Genomic DNA, 21,323 nt, shown 5'->3' with positions numbered 1-21,323 from the left:
TTGCCATCGATGGCTGTGGCACCCGTGGACGAACTGTCAAATGAAGAATGGCCTGTGAAGGAACTGAACAGTTTTCTGCTGAATGAGGGTGCGTATCTGTCTGGAAAAAGAAGGAGTTGTTGGAGCGGTAAGTTTTCCGCAGTCAGTGGATATTTCGGATTACTGTAGATTGAAATTTATTTTTATTTTCTCTACCTTCTCTTCTCTGTCGATGTAGAGAACACTTCTCTATGCAGAACCCTGATGCTCCTAGAACTAAGAAGGGCACCACTTCCTCGAGTGTACAGTCGTCGTGCCCAACATTTCATGCGTCCCAGTGGATGACTCGATCGGATTGATGAACCTCTGTTTCCCAGAGTGAGTGCCACACCAGGCTTGCTCATCTCCAACGCAGGGGCAAGTCGCCGACGACAGTGAAGAGGGCTAGGGAGCTGATGGAGTAGTACTAGTGAAGAAGCCCGTGGATAGTGTCCATGAGTTTTACTTTGGTGGCTATGTGCATAACGTGAAAGTCTGTCATATCGTGCACACAGCCACAGCTCGAACTCAGATGGCCTTCTCTGCACGCCTGAGCGATGAGGCTGCGTCTCTCTGCACTTCAACATCAGCAGCTCGAGCAGCGCCAGCAAGCAGTCGATCTTCCTTGAATAGCGAAGACAGGGATGGGTCATGCCTTTCTCTCAAGCTCCAGAGTCTCTTGGCAGGACGTTCCGCGTCTTCGCAAAACGATGAAAGTGACTGTCTTCATCGACAAAGTGTTCCGAGCAAAACCGTGACTGTGAACGATGTCGCAGCAAACTGCTGCCCTTCTCGCCAGATAGCCAGGATTCAAGAGAGTAGAATGCCAGCATCACTAGGGAACGCCTGGAAAAACAAGTGGGTTTCTTAGACAAGGGATGACGGTTGCTCCAAACAAGAACCCAACAGCAGTCCTTGGAAAGCATTTCGGAACTTCTTCCTTCAGAACTAAAAAAACTTCAAATGAAAAAAGGCTGGGGAGTACATACATGAACATCGCGTCGGGACCGTGAAAACCTAGCCTGTCACAGGAAACTTGATCACGTCCTGCAGCAAACCATGCATGCTGGTTGCATGCCAAGTGTGCAGCGCGCGCACAGCATGCCCCGTCTCGACCCCTCTCGCTTATTGCGCAAAGGGTCTATTGGGCAAGACACGATAATGTGCCAACCCAGCCAGCAATGAGACACATGCACTTGTATCCATCAGGGCTATTGTAAGACTTTAGAGAGTCCTTTGCATATGTGCTGGGGACATTCACTAAATATTTAGAGAGGCCTGGATACCCAACGCAGGGGGATTGGCTGAAAGGTCTTCGTCCATAGGTAAATACGGATCAATGTACTGGGCCCACGGATTCTGTCAATCTTCTCGCGGCAACGCCTCTTCAAGGCTGGAATAAACAGTAGAGTAACTACGGCTAGTAATCCTCGCGACTTACCGAAACTATTCACCACATCAAAGAAAAGCAAAAGTGCTTCACCACTGCGACGGCCTGCAACATCATTTCCAACCGTACACCGAACAACACATTTGATTCTCTTTTTGCCACCCAAGCACATTTTACCGTAGGACACGGGCTTGTCTTATGGGTGATCTTTGGGTGGACACCGGGAAGGCGCCAAAAAGGTGATGTAATGGAAAGTCCTCTATACAGTATACCAGAGCCGAGGGGGTTATGGACTCTTGAGTATACCAAGAGTTCATGGGGGTTATGAACTCTTGAGTATACGTGTAAAAATTGTAGTACAGACTAGCCACGTCATACAGTTGCATGTGGTCAACAATTACACACACACGTCACGAGTACAGTCGAGTCATATCAAGAGTACTGTAAAAGCAGAACTTTTCGGCGGTGTAATATTTTCGGTATTCTCCAAAATATGCGGTTCGGTAGAGGGAGATTTAACCCGTTCTCCAGGTAAGGGTGCTAGTACTACATGTATACAGTCTAGTATCGGTTGTACCGAAACTTTCGGTGCGTTTTATTTTCGGTAAAAATTGTCAGCACCGAAGTTACCGAAAATAAAACACCACCGAAAATTTCTGCTTTTACAGTACATAACCCCCCAGAGTGTGCAACTCCCACATACCATGATACCAAGAGTACATAAAACGGTTTATGTACTCTTGATGATACCCAGCAGGCCAGGGAGTCGTCAAATACCTTGACGACTCCCTGATGATACCCTGCTGTGATCGCTGTCCCGGCCGACAGAATTTCAAGTTGACGTCATTATTTATGACGCAATGCTCCTTGCACCAGTGATTTACAACATGTGTACGAGTGTCAACGCATCACACGTTTTTCTTTGCAAAATTTGTACAGGATCGATCGGCTTCAACCAGGGAGTAGTGTATTTTACTACTCCCTGGCTTCAACCACACTGCACACTCTGCCTCTGGTCATATCAAGAGTACATAAACCAAAAAAAAGGTTTATGTACTCTTGCCTCGGTCATATGTGTAGGGCTCCCTGACTCTGAGCTGCTGGTACTGTAGTCATGGTAGTAGATCTACGTAGATCTACGTGTCTTGACTCTGAGTCTGAGTTGTGAGGATCCGGGTCTATAGTCTGTTTCAAAAAGATTTACAATCAGGTTTGGGTCTTAAAAAGTATGAAGATAACGGAAATTTGGACAACAAAGTACATAGAATGGCTTGTTAGGACACGGCAAATTGTTCTGTGAAGGTTTCGGACCAATTGGACCAGCCGTTAAGGAGTTAGAATTTCGGCCAGGTTTCCGGCCTTTTCCCATGGTTTACCATTTGCCCTGGAAGCCAGTATCGATTTTCTTATCAAAACCCACGATTTATCCTTTCCTTTTTGGCCTTGTGGTTATGAATGCTGTCTGCTGACCACGAAGTTGTGAGTTCAAATCCCAACCTATCCTCAAGTCAAACTTTTTTTTCATTGTTTTGGTGATCATTGCAAGACAAAGAAGATGGCTGCACCAAACGACTTGTTGTTGAAGCTCGCGCTTCCTGCCGAACTGACTGACACTTGACTGGCTCACGCCATGTGAACACACCCACAACACTGCAATGGTGTGAGTGAATATGGAAGTCATCGCGCTGTAGCTTTTTGAGATTTATTTTAGTTTCAAGATCGCCAATTTATTTGAATTTAGCAGTCAACGCCGTCTTCTATCAGCGTTCACAAGCGTCTGCTTTTCTCAAAATGTCGTCGAAGTCACATGGATAGCTTTGCCAAGTCATGGCCTTGGGAATGAGTCCGTGTCGATGTCGTTTTCGTCACACGGTGAGTAAATTGCATCGCAGCTCAAAGAAACTATTTTGGTCACAAAACGAATTGGGACACATGCCGCTCGTCAACATTTACAACACTTTCGTTTCGACATGTCCTCTCTGACTCCATTATCGATACGAGGAAGAACTCGTTTGTTGTAAACCAGACGTACATGACTGTATCAACGGAGGTATATTATGCTCGGCAGGCCGCGAAAGAGAGCCCGTTACCTGGACCCCTACTCGCGCGGGTAGAGCGAAACTGAGCACCCTGGGATGCGAGCAGCTTTTTAGTACTCCCGGGTCCAAAATCTCACCACCAGGCCGGGATGATCAAAACGTCTGCCGGGTCTGCAGCCTACAAACGTGGATCTGCCGACACTGTGCTGTCGACGACATGTCCGGCAAGGCACCTCCTTGCGTGAAAGCAAGGAACGCTTTTTTTTTTGAAAGGAAGCTTCTTCTCCAAAATTTAAAATTTTTGAAAATTATTCCTTCTGAAAATATCATCGCGTTCTTGACCTCGAAGCTGACTGCTGAATGCGATTAGGAAAGAAGATTCCTGAAGATACACCAGACTGATTCTGGCAAGCCGTCTGTCGTCTAGATATGCAGTTGTTCGTCATGCATGGTCAGCAATCTTCCTCGTTCGTCCTTTCGTTTTCCTGACCACGATGATGACAAGCAGCTCTCATGCTCAGGTTAGTGCTGTACTTGTATGTCTGGGCACACAACACATCTGAGATTCACCCACTGACGTTATCGAACTGAAGAATGCAGCAAGGGTTCCTCGGATTCTCTTGATTTCGGAACAAATTTCCTTCACTTTCACCCTCTCAGTCTCTTCCCCATGCCCTCCATGCATGCACAATGCAGCTTGCATTTCAATTGCTGTTTTTTATACTTTGGCAGTGCCTCTGCTACACTTTCATATAGAGTGAGGTCCTGTAAATAGGATCGAACATTGTTGGTGGTGGTGTGTGTGTGTGGGGGGGGGGGGGGGGGGGGTACGTTTGCAGCCAGGATGTAGGAATGACACTTCTGCACAGCAGGTGGCAATAGTCAAAACTGGTCACTCTACAAATCCCATACCTGCCAACCTTTGCAAACCTGAGATCCAATGACATACCTAGGCATGAAAATGTATACAAAAGAAGCTCGCGGTGAGGCATGGAACTAGTGCACTTTTGGGTGCCTATTACCGCCCTCGATATCGGGACGGTCCCGGCCAAATCGGGATGGTTGTCAGGTATGAAATCCCAACCGAGAAAACCATTTAATTAAAAGATAAACTCGGCCAGGACATAGCGACTTTCTGTTTGCCGGGGGGGGGGGGGGGGAGGGTCATCGTCCGCAATATTGGTAGAGTTACGGTTACATTGTATATGTAGATACATGTGCATCAGGGATTCATAGCACCTGGGGAGACGACATGAGACCTAAGTACCCAAAACGTTGTGAGTTGTGACCCCGGATGGGGTAGTTCTACGTGATCTGTGTTTCTATAGACCTTATTCGATAACGTGATTTTTGGACTCGCCTCCAGGGATTTGTTGTAAGCTGGGGCACGCGTACGTGAAACGAGTGGCAAGAAAGGCCCAGTTCGTACAAGGGAGTAGTAAAATACCGGTATTTTTCTACTCCTATGTTCCCACGCCGAGTCCACTGTGCACTGAGTGCAGGTCTCTTGCCGCTCCCTGGTTCCCGGGACCCTGGTTCACGTGATTGTGACGTTTATTGAATAAGGTCTACATGTATATGCGGGCATGCATAAATCAACCCTTCCACAAGGACGGCTCAAACAGGCAGCCAAGGAGTGAAAATTTCGCTCCTGGGGCTAGGAGTGAAACGAAGGCCTCAATTTGCCAGATGAGCCTTCTCCATCGAAACGAACGAAGGTGTCGAATAATTCTTTTACCAGTTCACAGTTGCCGTTCACGCGCACTCCCCGGGGTGGGGGGGGGGGGGGGGGGGCTACTATGCACTTGTAGTGATACTTACCGTAAGCCAAGTGGAACACGACTAGTTGACTGCACAGACTACAGTACAGTATACATGCACATGTATACAGTGAAGATCAGTGCGTGCATGCCTGCCATAATCGTATGTTGACCTTCGTTCGAATTGAAAAGAGAGGGTCGTTTCGAAAAAGAAAAAAAGCTCGATGGAAGTATGATGCTGCTGACAATTCAAGACTCACTGAAGTCGCCTTTCTGGAATGGATCATGCACTCTAGGTTCATCCAATTGGATATGGACTCAAATCATTGTTACACCATTATTGTTTGGTTAGTTATTGTACATCCCATAGCATGTACAATCAACCTTGTGAATAATCTACCTCGGGTTTACAAAACAACTCGCAAATAACGACACAATCTTCAGATCTAGTGAACATTTGATTGCATACTTCCAACCTCACGAGTAACAACAATGCGAATAGCGACACTTTTCTCATTCACAATCGAGGGTCAGTATTCCCCAGGTTGACTGCAATTGCCAATCAAACAGGAGGGGCGAAAGTCGACCACGGCTGAAAAGGCTTAAAGAAAAATTAATGTATATCAAGAGCTAGATGGCTGAAGGAGGAAGTAGGTTTTCTGAGAAAGCAAGAAACAGAGGTGAATGAAGCACCAGGTCTGTCCATGCAGTGGATAGAATTATTGCATTGAAAGACAGGCTCTTTACATCAGCTTGCTACTATTATACCTACATTTGCTTTCTGTCTTTTTCATGCAGGATTCTGAAAGCTGGAGCAGCTCTGCTTACCTCGACCACTGAACTTACAACTAACTTCCAACCAAGTACAAGGCAATATTATGATGAATCAAGCACGCTTGCCATCATGTCATCATTGCAAAGTACATCGACAACATAGATTTGGTGCCGACTATGTATGATGTAGAGTGTGCTCTATGTATCTATACTACTGATTGGCCTACATTGTACTTATGTGGGCTGAGAGTAATCGATTGTGCTATATGGCAGTTTACTTGTATGTCATAGATGTTAACATTGCACACAGCTTCTGAAATGCTTTCTGTTGCACTGGCCTACTGCGGCCCACTGCAAATAGATTGTAGTGGCATGGGCCATGCCATAATTATAGTAGTATACCGGTACTACACCAACAATTTCACTGGTGCACTGTACTTACTGGTACGAGTAGATCTACATCATGCACAGCCTTGTCACTGCTTTTCTCATTTTTTATTAATTTACTGTACTGTACACATTTTGGCACAGCTCTTCCACAAAGAGTTACTAGTATTTTCTTCTGCATACCTACTGTATACAGTGACCTGACTGGTAACATCTATGGCTGTGAAATCACAAATTTCTGGGTTGACAGCCTCGAACTATACGATTTGTTTCTAAGAACGTGCTATAAGAAATTTTCTATTGAAGTATTCTACTGTAGCTCGCAGGACATGGAGTGCAATTACGTAAAGTTTGGAACACCACTCTTCTGTGATTTGGATGTCAAATTATGAAATTCAGTGTGTGAGGTAAACCCATGCATGGCATACACTGCTATAGTATGACTCGGGGTAAAGTGTTCCAACGCATACTCATTATAGTGAATAGTTGTGTGACCAACGTTGTTGCTGCTGGATAAATAGTACATATTCTGAGATAACTGAAGCTACACAGCCATCTAATGTTCAGACATGCATCGAAGGGGCCGTAACGAGATCTGCAAGGCATGATTCTATACCTGTATTTGATGCTCTCTAGCCTAGGACATTCACCTGCCTGATTTTCTCTGTGCTGCATTGATGAGTCCATTAGTAACTAAAGGACGAAACAGCATGCTGTCTGCAGATTGGTAATTGTGTAAAGACAGACGTGTATGTAGTGGTAAAGCTCAGATACATGTGCAACATAACAATCCCGGTGTTTGACAACAGCACAAACCTACACCGCAATTCTTAATTTTGGGCTGTGGTGTTCTTAGTATTCCAGGTTGGATGTTCTGTAGGCTTCCACGTTCTTGGGCGCACGACTTTACTGTGCCGAAGAATATATTCAGCCAATGAACCCAGAGCTTGGTGGCGGATGAGTGCCATGGAACAGCCTTTTGCATGTGGCTTTCACTACATGCACATGTATAACGTTCAATTGATGCGGAAAAATCAGACGAGGACTTTTGCAGTTATGAGCAAGGTCCCCACGAATGGTCATGTCACTTCACAGAATACATGAACTGATAGAGTAGACCTCGGTCCCCTCAGAGAACGCTTGGGGAAGTCGGGTTCAACCATAGATTTATACTTAACAGAGAACGCTTGGGGAAGTAGGTTTCAACCATAGATTTATACTTAATATTCTTTACAACAAGGATCGATGTGTTCCTTCGGATGCCCTTTATCGACTTTCACACACTTCTCCTCTCTCCTTTCGTCATAAGCACCATCTCTGTACACTGGTTCATAAAATATTTCTTCATAAAACCCCTTCACACATAATGAAGTACAATTGGTTTTCGACAAGCTCAACCCGTAACGCGCTTATCCTGCCTCTTGTTAAGTCAGCCCGGTATCTAAAGCCCCCCTTGTTTTCCGGTTATTCTCATTGGTTAACTGGGGACATGTCCAAAACCATACTAAGTACTTGAGCTGCTCATGAGCCCCACAATTATCAGGCCCGCCGGTCTGGTTGGTCAGGTTATCACCAGACCAACTTGTTGGCCACCAACAAACGTTTCCTACCGTGGAGGACGTGTGTACCCGCCATGAAACTACCGGACCAATCAAAAACTGCTTCCGGCGGTACTGATTATAGTACAGGTTTAAGTTAAAAAGCGGCTCCATTTTGTCATACATTAAACCAACTCTGTCATTGCTATGCTACTCAAAAAGAGTAGTGATGTTTATTCACAAATGAATCACAATGCTATCAGAGAAATTCGATATTCTCCATATTTAGGGGCACTGCAATACTATCCAAAATTAATGCTGCATGGTCATTGTTATGAAGCAGTCACCTCAGTACAGCAATTAAACAGGCTGATTATGTGAACGAGATTCACGGCAAATCTTCTTCCATCAGTGCTGTTCAGTCTTGAGTGGTCCACTGAGACAGGAAAACAACCTGTTCGGTCCTTCCATACGAGAAACAGAAATTGAACATGTTCCAGGGTGGAGGTGGCGAGTATCGGCAATGTAATGCACCTTTAGGCCAACATGACCATCATTCCGACATGGATTTTCAAACACCTTCGCTCGTGAGAGTGCCTCAGAGTGGTATTCATCAATAGATGGCAATCCTGTAAAACACATGAAAAGACATAGCAGCAACAGAAAGAAACCTAATGTTATAGAAACGAATTCGAAAAACAAAGTCTACTATTATTCTAATACAGTGAACCAAGGTACAACCACACTCCAGGAGGCAAGCAAAAGAGCATATAATCCGAAGGTTGCGATGCCTGGATGTATTGTATTTATGTATTTACGGATTCTCCACAGGCTAAATCGAGGGAGTCTTTGTCATGCCACACTGGATACAACATGCTACCAGAATCACTTTCCCCAGAATTGATGATCTTTTCTTAGGGTGTTATATAAGACACATCTGTAGCCACTTCATCTTGCTCACGAAATCATACACCACCACACAAACGGGTCCTTCGGCTATTATACTTTGGGTGGTACATGGTGATGTATGATATTGATAATCTATTGATACCATATTCAAGTCTGACTCTCACCGTGAGATCCTGGCAACAATATTACCCGGTACACGACATATTCAGACACTGACATAAGCATCTTTTTGGAACAACAGGTGTGCCTATCTGCTAGTGTAATGTGACACACATGCAGAACACATGCAGAATCAGTCATAGCTAATTTTACCCCCTCACTGTTGTATGCGCAGACTCCACTTCGCAGTGTCAAGTACTCTTCTTTCGGTGGGCTACTCCACTAAGGCGCTTGTCTAAAAGGACTCACATTCATCCTGCAAACCAACACGACTTGCATAGTTTTCACTGTCGGCCAAAGTGCGTGCATTGCACACATTGAGATTCACTCCCTCCGTACAGGCCAGTACAGAGCTGCCCACCAATTGAGTCTGTTTTGCGTACTCAGACTTCTGATTTTCCGTATCTTGCAGTGTTTTGCGTACTGCCGTGTACATTGCATGCATACTTGCACTGTAATGTTTTTTGACACGCACATGCATGTCGGTGGCTGCATTTGGTAGTGTAAAACATGTGTGACTTGCACTCACGACATTATTATTTTTGTGCTACATGTACATGTTGTTGTGGTACGGCATGCACTCGCTTTGGTACAAGACTATTCATCACTCAGCTTACACTTGCAATGCTTCTACACAGCTGATTGATCCTCTCCGATTTTCTATACCATTTGCTCAATTTCTGTAGTGCGCACAAGGAGTGATTTTCCGTACAAATACAGAAAATATGGAGGGTTGGTACTTGGTAGCACTGCTAGTATGGTAGTACCAGGCTAAGCTGGCTGGAAGATCAAATACTAGGGATGTCAGCGAACGCACTGCGCAGGCCTCTGCGCATGCATTGCGTCATCGATTTTTTGAACGTGATCGCGGCCGACAGAGAAAACATGGCCGCGGTCTGTTTGCACCGCTGGGAGTCGTAAAATTACTGTTCTTCTGTCCCCGCGACCATTCAAATCATACGCGATACAGGAGGACCCACGAGCTCACCACGTTCTCCCCGGTCGATTTCTCTGAAAGTTTGCACATCGTGAAACACCAGTATGAGAGGTGTTCAGGCCAATTTTCAAGGGATTACCCTGGTTGGATCGTACCAAAATCGGACTTGCATTTCTCGCTCGCGGCCATTTCTTGCGCGATGGAAGCGCCCTGCCCTGGTGAGTAACCAGCGTCGCGCTTGGTAGAGAGTTGCTGAAATCAGCTCCCCGATGTCTTCGCTGCCATTGTCAGAAGCGATGGGCCCTGAATTTGTTTGAGAGTCTCTGGATGCTACTTTTCCTCAGCCTAGTTTTCAGCCATTCCGTGCATCTTCTTCGCACGATTTATTTTGCAAAAAAATGAAAGGGTTCATGAGTTTTTTTGTCGGCCACGCGTAGATGGGCCAGGCTGACCTGCGCAGATGGGCTGCGCAGTGCGTTCGCTGATATCCCTACAAATACTTCTTTGGTTCTTTCAGTCATTTTCACGACATATGTTTTCTTTATCATGATCCCCGGCCCCGGGGTGTGACATTCTTATGAATGCAGAAACTCAGTCTTTCTAACCGAGTCTCACGTGCAATGTGAATTTGTTCTTCTTTTCTTCACAATGTCATGTATCGATTCATCGCTTCTTCCCACCCGAGATCCTATGCAACAGCGATTTAAAGATTGGCTTTATCAAAATAATAGTTAATTCAGAGAGAGAGGATCAGTTGTGGATGCTGTGACAGCATAGAGTGTAGATTGGTGTAAACATCATTGCCCAGCAGAACCGTATTCACAGGGATCTGCGTTTAGCATATGGAAGCTATTTTTTTAGAATTTGTACACGTCCAATAAGCCTGGAGAGAAGAACACCTAACTTAGACTGTCCTAACGTTATCGAACGCACTGCCAAAGTAAAAACAACATTTGAAATGCAAACTCGATTGTGCATGCATGGAGGGCATGGGGAAGAGACTGAGAGGGTGAAAGTGAAGGAAATTTGTTCCGAAATCAAGAGAATCCGAGGAACCCTTGCTGCATTCTTCAGCTCGATAACGTCAGTGGGTGAATCTCAGATGTGTTGTGTGCCCAGACATACAAGTACAGCACTAACCTGAGCATGAGAGCTGCTTGTCATCATCGTGGTCAGGAAAACGAAAGGACGAACGAGGAAGATTGCTGACCATGCATGACGAACAACTGCATATCTAGACGACAGACGGCTTGCCAGAATCAGTCTGGTGTATCTTCAGGAATCTTCTTTCCTAATCGCATTCAGCAGTCAGCTTCGAGGTCAAGAACGCGATGATATTTTCAGAAGGAATAATTTTCAAAAATTTTAAATTTTGGAGAAGAAGCTTCCTTTCTAAAAAAAAGCGTTCCTTGCTTTCACGCAAGGAGGTGCCTTGCCGGACATGTCGTCGACAGCACAGTGTCGGCAGATCCACGTTTGTACATATGTAGGCTGCAGACCCGGCAGACGTTTTGATCATCCCGGCCTGGTGGTGAGATTTTGGACCCGGGAGTACTAAAAAGCTGCTCGCATCCCAGGGTGCTCAGTTTCGCTCTACCCGCGCGAGTAGGGGTCCAGGTAACGGGCTCTCTTTCGCGGCCTGCGGAGCATAATATACCTCATCAACGTGAGTGAGTTGTCATTTTTCCTGCTTTCGCGCGGAATATTTCTTCGAGTTCACAGTGAGTTTTTCCAGGCAGCGCTCGAGTGCTCATACGGTAAGACGCCAAACTCTGCGGGCGATCGCCAGGATTGCAAAAAACGGACTGTAGTCTTGACAGTCTTGTTTTTTTGTAAAAAAATAAATAAAAGTGACTCTCACACAAGTCTTTACAGCAATATGAGAGCATGAGGGTTTTTTTAAATTGAAAGGATCATTCTCAAGTGAAAGGAAATGCGTCCCACTCCCAGCCACTGCAAGTAGTGCATGTGTAGTTGGTACAGGAGGGTTCTGCATATTTCGTGATTTTAGTTTGTAGATCTATATCGCAACCACTATTAATTTTAGATCTATAAATAGCTGTATCCTGAGTGTATGAACACGAGGTCAATTTAATGTAAATCGTCGGGCACAAAAAGAAGGAATACAAGTAGAAAGAAGATGATCTTTATACTTGCGGTGACGTGTTAGCCGATAAGTACTGGCTTGCTGATAGCAAGCAGCGTGACATATATTCGGTATCATGGGGTCCCATCCTTCTCGTCACTTGGACAACGAGGTTGTGGCAACGCTGGTCTCTGAGACAGGATGTGAGGATTATTGATAGGGAACAATTATTAGTATTTCTGCTTTTTTCCTTGGCACCACACCATCATCTCTGTTGTTTCTCTGTCTTTGTTCCCCGCTGTCTCCCTTTATGCTTTTTTTTCGGTGGTCAGTTTCTCGGAAACAAATTCAACGGCTGCATTGTCGATTCAGTTCCCTTGACAAAGATAAATTGGGCTGTCTCAAGTAAGTGATACACTGGGTTGAATAATGAATATAAGCCACTTGAAATGCCATCCACGATAACTACTGTAAACTTGCTCGCTAGAATATTATCAAATGGCTTTTACAGTAGTACAAATATTAATAACTAGCACGGAATCAAACTTCAACAGTATGTGACGTGGTGTATGTGACTACAGTGCTCTGTGAACATTTGCCATCGTAAACTCGCTGGTTCTGAGAAATTGCGAAATTTAGCAACGTAACTAGAGGCGTTCTGCACAACATACTATAAGGCTATGATCGTTTGATCGGATCCGGATCCAGATCCTAATCTCAGATCCGTCGGATCCTTCAGAATCAACCGATCACTTTTTTTCGGACCTTGACTGTTGCCATGTTGACGAAGTAAAAAATGGCGCTGACAGGTCACCCAAAACTCGGCAAAAGTCGTGCTGGTCGCGAGCGTCGTGCGGAAAGTCAACAAAAGTCCACTAGACGTACGACAATGAGTACAAATAATATATGATTTTTACCCGCCATATACGCACAAAGGTCACATTTGGATCCGATGGATCCAGTCAACCCTGCTCTCGGGGCAGGGTTGCCCGGATCCAAATCCGAAGGATCTGGATCCGGATTCGACCAATCAATCACTGCAGATCCAGTGGATCCTACCGATCTGAATCTGGATCCGACCAAACGATCACGGCCTAAGTTAGTAAAAACGTAGTCAATCTACGGAAAGTCGTACACCCACTGCATGTGGACCCGTCGCCATGTGGAATTTTCGAATCACGTAGCTGCACTTGACAACGCCAAACCTGACTGTGTACGACCTAGGGAGAGAGTCATAAAATTATTTATGGCACTTTCATGCCGTACAGTTTGATCTGTATCGCTTTCCTTTTGTCCAAAGCCAGCTGAGCCATATATAAACTCTAGATCACAGTCACTCTAGGTACCAAAAAGGGAATTTCGAAGCCCCTATTTATCTCCCAATTATCAATAAGTCTAAGAACGCAGCATTTCAATTCTTCAATCTTTTCTACACACAACCCCTACTCACTCTATGACAGTTTTGTAGATGTTGTTATGTTCTTGACATCGTTTAGGTTTCTGTCTCTTTTCCCCCATGCAGAAGAAGTGACTTGGAGCATATCTCCGAGCTGCACATTAACCCGCTTGGGGTGCGAATTATCGACGCCTTCTTCCCAGGGTATGTTATAGTAGTAGGGCGGCGTTGACTGCTTTTTGAAACAACTCTGTACTAGTACCCCAGCAGTACCTATAGCGTACAATAATATAATCAAATAGCCCACCCCCTGCTCAAGCTCTGAATGAATGGAACACTCACAGTGTACAGACTAGTGTGCATTGTTGGTGTCTCGTCGTCATTAGTACGATCAACGTCACTGCGGCTGTCTTTTATGTACATGTACTTCGAATACAGGCAACAAGAGACTGGTTTTCTGTAACTCAAAGTTTCCCTCGCTGAGCCCGGTGCACGGAATTCTCGAGTTGCAGAAAACCTGCCTCTTGTCTCCTGTACTCATGCATACCACTCTGCACCCTGGTGCATAGAGCATACTCTTGCGAGCTGCCCTGACTGGCCCTGATTGTGTTATTGTCCTTCCAAGGTTGAAGTAGAGTGAATAATAGGCACAACTAAGCTCGTTTAGTTACAAGTACTTTGAAGTAGTATTGCTGAGGCTCATGTAAGGCAGGCTTCACTGTATATAATATTCTCTTTGGCTGTGTTAACATGAGGAGTTTCAACCCGGGTCAGATTTCAACCCGCCATGTACACAAAATGAATGGCGCGTTTACATTATGCATTGCGCTTGACCCGGGTTGAAATCAACCCGGGGCGAGAAAATCGTACTAACGTACTTCTGTGCGTATCTTGCGCATCTTGCGCCATGTTTGAATGGCACTGCACATGCAAATTTCGCGCGAAAGTATTCACATGACCAAAAAGGACTCTAGAAGTGGACTTTTGGCGGCATATCAGTATTTGACCCGGGTCAACTGTCTTTATGTAAACGCTCACCTATTTTGTCTATCGTACAGAGTTTCAACCCGGGCTGAACTCGACCCGGGTTGAAATTTCTCATGTAAACACAGCCTTTCTTGACTTGGCTCGCACCTCTCTCTCTCTCTCTCTCTCTCTCTCTCTCTCTCTCTCTCTCTCTCTTTCTCTTTCTCTTTCTCTCTCTTTCTTTCTCTTTCTTTCTCTCTCTCACACACACAACCACTCACTCACTCATGCACACACGCATACATATGTGCATGCACGCCCATGCCTGTACACATCCGTGTCTTTTTGTCACAATATCAGAGACCGTACAGAGCTGAGTTTCCCGGATTTCGTCCACGTTTTGGCGGTGTTCCGCCCTGGCCAAGAGCACGGCTCTACTGACTCCAGAAATGGTTCTGTCTCGGATGCCAGCTCATCGGCAGTGAATTCACGAGAAAAGAAGCTTGAATGTAAGAAAACACGCAGAGTTTCTGCTTTCCCTATTGTTACATCTATGTACTTTACGTACTCATAAACTTGCACCGTAAAGCTACTGAAGTATGATGCGAGAATCACAATGACTGCTTTTGGCAGCCGTGACTCGGGAAATACATGTAGCACCAGTTCTCCTCTGGTAGGAATCATTCTCAAAGACTGGAGCATGCCCAATACAAAGGGACAATCATGAAGCGTCTTGCAACTGAGCTCATGTGGTGTGGCCCTAACTGTGACTGCTCATGTCAATTTGGATGAGGCACTTTCAGCATTCGTTAAAACTGCTAGTTTTTGCTTAGACAGTTCCGATTGAATCCTGTAAATGTTTTGCCTCCTGTGTGATGTGACAGCACACTGGTTGCTCTGGCCAACTTGTTTGGGAATAGTCCCTTGCAAGTCATGTCAGCAGGGATGATCGGTTTTCGTACATCATCAGCAGTACGTAATGTGTTGCGTGCTAGTCGACGACTGAGTCATTAATGAGACTCATTATTATTCTTTATTCTCATGCCAATTAGAGACCTTTCGGATGCTGATGCTTTGCTCATTCCATCTCTGTTTTGTTCAGTCGTGTTCTCCATGTACGATGTCAACAACGATGGTGTCATATCAAAGAATGAATTGTCGAAAGTGAGTTTCGCTCCTCTCCCCTTCAGGCTTCAGGGCCTTCATTATAGCCCGGTACTCTTTACTCCTTACTCTGTGGTGTTGCAGTATTGTTGTTGTTGTTGTTGTTGTTGTTGTTGTTGTTGTGTGTGTGTGTGTGTATTTGTGTGTGTGTGTATTCATCAGCCTTGCAAGCTGTTGAATGGTGTAATCCCAGCACTAGTTGCTATGTCTAACATAGCTGTTCGCTATCATTGCTTCTGCGATGGGCAGGTCTGAGGTGTATTTGTGTGTATTTGTGTGTATTTGTGTGTGTGTGTGTGTGTGTGTGTGTGTGTGTGTGTGTCTGTGTGTGTCTGTGTGTGTCTGTGTGTGTGTATTTGTGTGTGTGAGAGAGAGGGAGGGAGGGGGGGGGGGGGGGGGGGGGGGTCCAATAGGAATCCCTCATGACTTTTTTAAGATTCATGCTGAAGCAACCATCACACAACAACAACTAGAAGTCACAACACATTCCAAGTGGACCTCTCTCTCTCTCTCTCTCTTTCATAGGAGCATAGAGAATTTGCAACTTTGTTGTGCCGATGTTGTACTTTGAAGATAATGGCATTTGATGCCAGTCTTGATGGAAGGCAATTGACATTACTTGTACTTGATATGCTCTGGATTTTGGGCGGCTTTTGGTGCTATCTATTTTTCTCGGTATCTAAAATTAATTAATTATTTGATTGGTGGTTATGTGTTGGTGCTGTCATTCCCTGTCTTACTTCTCTTTGTCCATCACATTCTAGATCTTCCAGATGATGGTGGGTGTCAACGTGACAACAGAGCAGGTAATTTTGTCTGCTTGTTTGATTTCAGTTTGCCCGTGCCTACCGCCCCACATCATCTGCATTCAGATTTTTTTGTTTCATAGCATACCGTGGCTCCTACAGTTGTGCTCGCTGAAATCCGACCCACAAAGTGCACATGAATTGCCAAGTACTAACTAATTGAGTACCACATTCATTTTCTTTATTTCTATTACAGTATTCGATTTCTATCTCCACGTTGACTCTTCAACTAACTAGTTTCTTCCTCACTTCTTATCGGATATTTCCCAGCTGTTTTGCTGCTGTATTTTCCAGTCTAAGATGTACATCCGTCTCCTTTGCGAGAGGATATCGTCTTTTGTTTTGGTGTCACTCAGCATGTAGGCTGCAGTGCAAACTTTTCCAAGTCTTCCACAAAACTGTGGGGATCATACCATGAAAATACAAGATTGTGACTGAACAGGAGCCCTTTTCGCTCGGTTGTTGTTGTTGTTGTTGTTTCAAATCTTTATTCTCACGTTGTTGTTGTTGTTTTCTGTAGCTTGAATATGTGCTGGAACTCACTTTGGAAGAGGCTGCTGCTGATGATGCCGGAGATATTACATTTGAAAAATTCAAAACGGTTAGTGTTGGCAACTTGGCACCCTCCATGGACCACGCGTTCTCATTTCTCTGTTCTAATGCCTTGACAAACGGTATCAATGAAGAATGGTATGATTACAAGCACACACTGCCACCTATGGACAGCACTCACCAGAGATATCCTAATCCGTGTGAGAAGTTTCATGCACGGAAATGTGCTCGTCAGATAGCAACGAATGAACCACTCGCTGCGACTCAGTGAAATCTGCACACCACACGACGACTGCAGCATGTGACAGGGTGTACAATTTGCTATGGTCACGCTCACAAGCTATGGCACCGGGTGTTTAAAAAAAACACATCATCCTTGTTGCTGTTGTGAGGTGTCTACTGTGTGTGCTTGCATTTTGTGTTGTGCAGGTCATGAAAACCTCGGCTGTAGAGGAGAAGCTTAGCATTCGCTTTTTCTCATAGGTCGGTCATACCCCCAGCCATAGCTGGACCATAATATCCGGTTACAAGCAAATGTCTGCAGCACAGTGCGTCACTACACGGCCTGCGGCACATAGTATTCTTTATGCTCATTTCTTGTCAATGGGGGTCCTGCCAGTGACTTCCCATCGAATCAACACCAAGAAAGCACCGGCAGCTCTTTTTTTTAACCACACCACTCCATTCTACATGTGTTTTAGCCACTTGCACTATATTACAGAGCATAGACTTAGCTAACAAGAGTCTACTTTGAAGTAGGACACAAACGCTGGTAGAATCGGACTGCAGGTATAGATTGATCGCTTATTAAATTAGTGCCGCTGCGCCTACCTAGAATGTGTCTGTTTTTTATTTGTTTTATTTCGTTCCCCTGCTATTTGTCTGGAACCTCATGCTAGGTCTTGATGATTGCCATAATTAGTAGTACTCACAGATCAGCAGCCTTTATTTTTACTGCAGCTCCTGATTCCTAGTTTGGGTACTCAGCATTACACACGAATCCATTGATACCCCTTGATAGGTGCAAGCGCGGCGTGTCACAAGCCCCTAGCTGCTTAGTTATTTACTTTCAAAGAATACGTCAGAATTGTTGATATAAAAGTCTCTTCCTAACCCATCCGGCATGATACTTCTATTTACCACACTGTGCAGAAACTTCATGTTCATACTTCCCCGAAGTACTTTATTTTATTTCCTTTTTTTCGAGGAATCTTACGTCGGCCTCGCATGTACTTGTACATACCGGTGTATGGGTACTTGCTAGGTTTTCGTTTTCTTCATCTCATTGACGAGCTACAGTGCGCGCATGCAGCACAGGTCTGTTTGTTTGTGTTGAATGACTGTAAATGTCGTCTGTCTACTTGTATCATTATCAGAATATCCGCTGTTGCTCTGGCAGTGTGTCCTCCATCATTGTACTGCTAGTGCTACTGCAATCTTGTTTGTTCATCATGATATTATCAGGGTATTGCATGCGGCAGCTTGCCACATGCAAGGCAAAGGCCAAAGAGTAATTCATTTTGTAAAAGCCGGCTTTCGTGACAGTACTCTTTGGAGGACCAACTGCAAGAAACGGTGTTCCTGACAACATCCAAGGTCTGTGTAACCGGCGTTATAATTATGATGGTGCCCTAGCCTGGTTCAAATTAATGTTCTCCAGCCTTCGAGGTCCCATACTTGTGACATAGTGTGTAAACATGCTTTATTAAAATCATTCTGTAATCAGACAGTATGCAGTATCGGTCCATCATTCATTTATTTTAGATTTTTTGTCCAGGTCGATCAAATTGGGGGCGGGGCCGGGATGCCCCTTTTCGGTGTACATGACGTGACGTACAGTGTGTCAGTGCAAGTGGTAGAAATGAATGTAGGAAGTAAAGCACGAAATGAAATTTCGCAATCTGACTCGATTCAGCCTGAGCAGTGAGGATACTTGTTCCAGTGCAGTGTCTTTCTGCTTTCCTTCCTCTCAGGGCCTTGCGTGTGGAAAGAAAACACCTATTTTCTGCTCTGTGTTGTCCCAATCATGCTTCGCAGGCCCTCAACGGCACGCCTTTTCACGCGTTATCACCGATGCGTATCATCAAGTCAACAATTTCAGAGTCAACAACGCCGTAGCCAGCAGGTTACTCTCGCTGCAGCTGTCGCCGGTGGTGTAGGTTTGGCCGCTTACCTGGTGCTAAAAAAACAACCGACCAGCCATGCTGCCTCGAAGCCGATTGCGAGGGAATTCTCTCTTCAAGACGTGGCGGAGCACAACAGTCTGGACAAGGGCGTGTGGGTGACATACGGAGAGAATGTGTATGACGTCACTAGCTTCGTGGAGAGCCACCCGGGCGGCATGGACAAGATCATGTTGGCGGCTGGACGCGATCTGCAAGTATTCTGGTCACTGTATGCTATCCACCAGAGTGACGAAGTGCGTGAAATCCTGGACGAATACAAGATTGGCGTGTTGGATGCTAAATCACTGGCCGCAAAGAACAAAACACGAGAGCGAGCAGCCGACGACCCTTATGCCAAAGACCCCGAACGCAATCCACTGTTGACTATCAACACAGAGAAACCATTCAATGCTGAAACTCCAGTAGCGTTGCTGACAGATAGCTTCATCACCCCGAATGAGCTCTTCTTTGTCCGTAATCACTTGCCAGTGCCGAACGTAGAGCCAAAGAAATATGTACTGGAGGTGACTGCACCCGGTAGAGAGCCACTGAAGCTGTCACTGCAAGACCTGAAGGAGAAGTTTACTAAGCACACGGTAGTGGCAACACTGCAATGTGCCGGTAATCGTCGCCGACAGATGACCGATGTCAAGTCCGTAAAGGGACTGAGCTGGGGAGCAGCAGCCATTAGCAATGCAGAGTGGTCCGGTGCACGTTTGCGCGATGTTCTGCAGTACGCCGGCCTGGATACGAGCAGCACCGGCGACGGCAGGTCTGTGAAGCACATTCAGTTTGAAGGTCTTGACCAGGGTGTCGACGGCAAGGCGTACGGTGCCAGCATCCCGGTCCGCACCGCGATGGATCAGTACGGTGACGTACTGCTAGCGTACGAGATGAACGGCCAGGAGCTGCCGCGTGACCATGGTTACCCGGTGCGTGCCGTCATACCCGGTGTGGTCGGTGCACGGAACGTCAAGTGGCTGTCACGCGTCATTGCCAGTCACGAGGAGAGTCACTCGCACTGGCAGCGCAACGACTACAAGGGCTTCTCTCCCGGTGTCGACTGGGACACGGTGGACTTCACGAAATCACCGGCCATACAGGACCTGCCGGTCCAGTCAGCGATCTGCGTGCCGTCGTCCGGAACGAAGATCTCTAGCGACGACGAAACCTTGTCGGTGAAGGGCTATGCGTGGAGTGGCGGTGGCCGAGGTGTGGTGCGCGTCGACGTGTCAATTGACGGCGGTAAGACATGGTGCGTGGCTAACCTAGTCACCGCCGACGATGGCAAGCAGGATCAGGAGTCCCGCCAGCGCTGGGCGTGGGCTCTGTGGGACGTCGACGTTGCCATTCCCGAGGAGCTGCGTGGCAGCGGGCAGCAGCTGGACGTGATCTGCAAGGCGGTCGACGAGTCCTACAACAACCAGCCCGAGTCGGTGGAGCCCATCTGGAACCTGCGCGGCGTGCTGAACAATTCCTGGCATCACAGCAAGGTGTTTGTCAGGTGAACAACACTAGACGCGTATAGTGATAGTGTCATGACTTAGGATGACTGCACTCATAGGTGTATGTAGGTATCGGTATAGGATAAGATGTGTCGGAGCAGGCTCTTCTCACATTCGCATTTCTGTTGTTATTTTCTATCGTTTTCTTATTCGGTCTCAACACCACGACTTATAGCGATCGCATTGTTTTTAATCACACAGCTGTATGAAACTATATACTCCAGTCCGCTTTCAGGTTCTGGGTGAGTTCATTGACAAGCCGTGTAGGCATGACTCTGGAGTAAACCCCTTGATGGCAAGTTCTCACCGGCAGCAACGGTGCAGCAACATGCATGTACCAATAATTACTATATCTTTTATCATAGTTCCACGGCTGTGTTGCACTCTCATGTGCAGGTCACTGTCATATTATTTCAATGTATTAATCTTGAGTAATAAGTCACCACTCGTTCTTTGGTTCTGAATTTTAGTGCAAAACTGCCAAAAAAAACTGCCAAAATAAATGTACCTTTATTCAGTGAAATGTATGCACACTGACCACAAACCAGGGAGTAGTGTAATTTACTACAGTACTCTCTGCCACAAACCAACCCAAGTGTGTGTCAAGTGGACTGTCAACCAAAAGAAACTTTTTTTCCTTGCACAGCTTCCGTTTTGTGTCACTGTACATGTACCTCTGTCACGTCTGTGTGCACTACTGTACACTGTCTGTATACCCATCAGAGCAAGGTATACCGCCGGTACATGTACTGAGATAACCTTTGCCATCTTT

The 21,323-nt window shown here is 45.8% G+C and overlaps 2 protein-coding genes and 2 long non-coding RNA genes across 4 annotated transcripts; 3 read left to right on the top strand and 1 right to left on the bottom strand.

The window, feature by feature from the left end:
* The first annotated feature begins 3,473 nt into the window (after positions 1-3,473).
* LOC135805135 (uncharacterized) lies at positions 3,474-6,567 on the top strand. Its single transcript, XR_010551122.1, has 2 exons — positions 3,474-3,968; positions 6,006-6,567. It is a non-coding gene; the product is annotated as an uncharacterized LOC135805135 (long non-coding RNA).
* A 1,496-nt stretch (positions 6,568-8,063) lies between these two features.
* On the bottom strand, positions 8,064-11,380 carry LOC135807081 (uncharacterized). The gene is made up of 2 exons (XR_010551443.1): positions 11,052-11,380; positions 8,064-8,535 (listed from the first exon to the last, which is right to left on the bottom strand). It is a non-coding gene; the product is annotated as an uncharacterized LOC135807081 (long non-coding RNA).
* A 441-nt stretch (positions 11,381-11,821) lies between these two features.
* LOC135805134 (calcineurin B homologous protein 1-like) lies at positions 11,822-18,291 on the top strand. Its single transcript, XM_065319134.1, has 8 exons — positions 11,822-12,200; positions 12,330-12,402; positions 13,520-13,597; positions 14,720-14,868; positions 15,462-15,523; positions 16,288-16,329; positions 16,850-16,930; positions 17,311-18,291. Exons 1-8 carry the CDS (start codon positions 12,134-12,136, stop codon positions 17,362-17,364), a joined length of 606 nt encoding a protein of 201 aa, XP_065175206.1. The 5' UTR covers positions 11,822-12,133; the 3' UTR covers positions 17,365-18,291.
* Positions 18,292-18,725: 434 nt separating this feature from the next.
* Positions 18,726-21,068, top strand: LOC135805133 (sulfite oxidase-like). The gene has a single exon (XM_065319133.1). It carries the CDS (start codon positions 18,908-18,910, stop codon positions 20,552-20,554), a length of 1,647 nt encoding a protein of 548 aa, XP_065175205.1. The 5' UTR covers positions 18,726-18,907; the 3' UTR covers positions 20,555-21,068.
* The last annotated feature ends 255 nt before the right edge of the window (positions 21,069-21,323 follow it).

This window comes from Sycon ciliatum, chromosome 1 (assembly GCF_964019385.1).
Source record: "Sycon ciliatum chromosome 1, ocSycCili1.1, whole genome shotgun sequence".
NCBI classification, from domain to species: Eukaryota; Metazoa; Porifera; class Calcarea; order Leucosolenida; family Sycettidae; genus Sycon; species Sycon ciliatum.
Note: the sequence above shows the minus strand (reverse complement) of the source record. Positions and strands in the feature narration are given on the sequence as shown.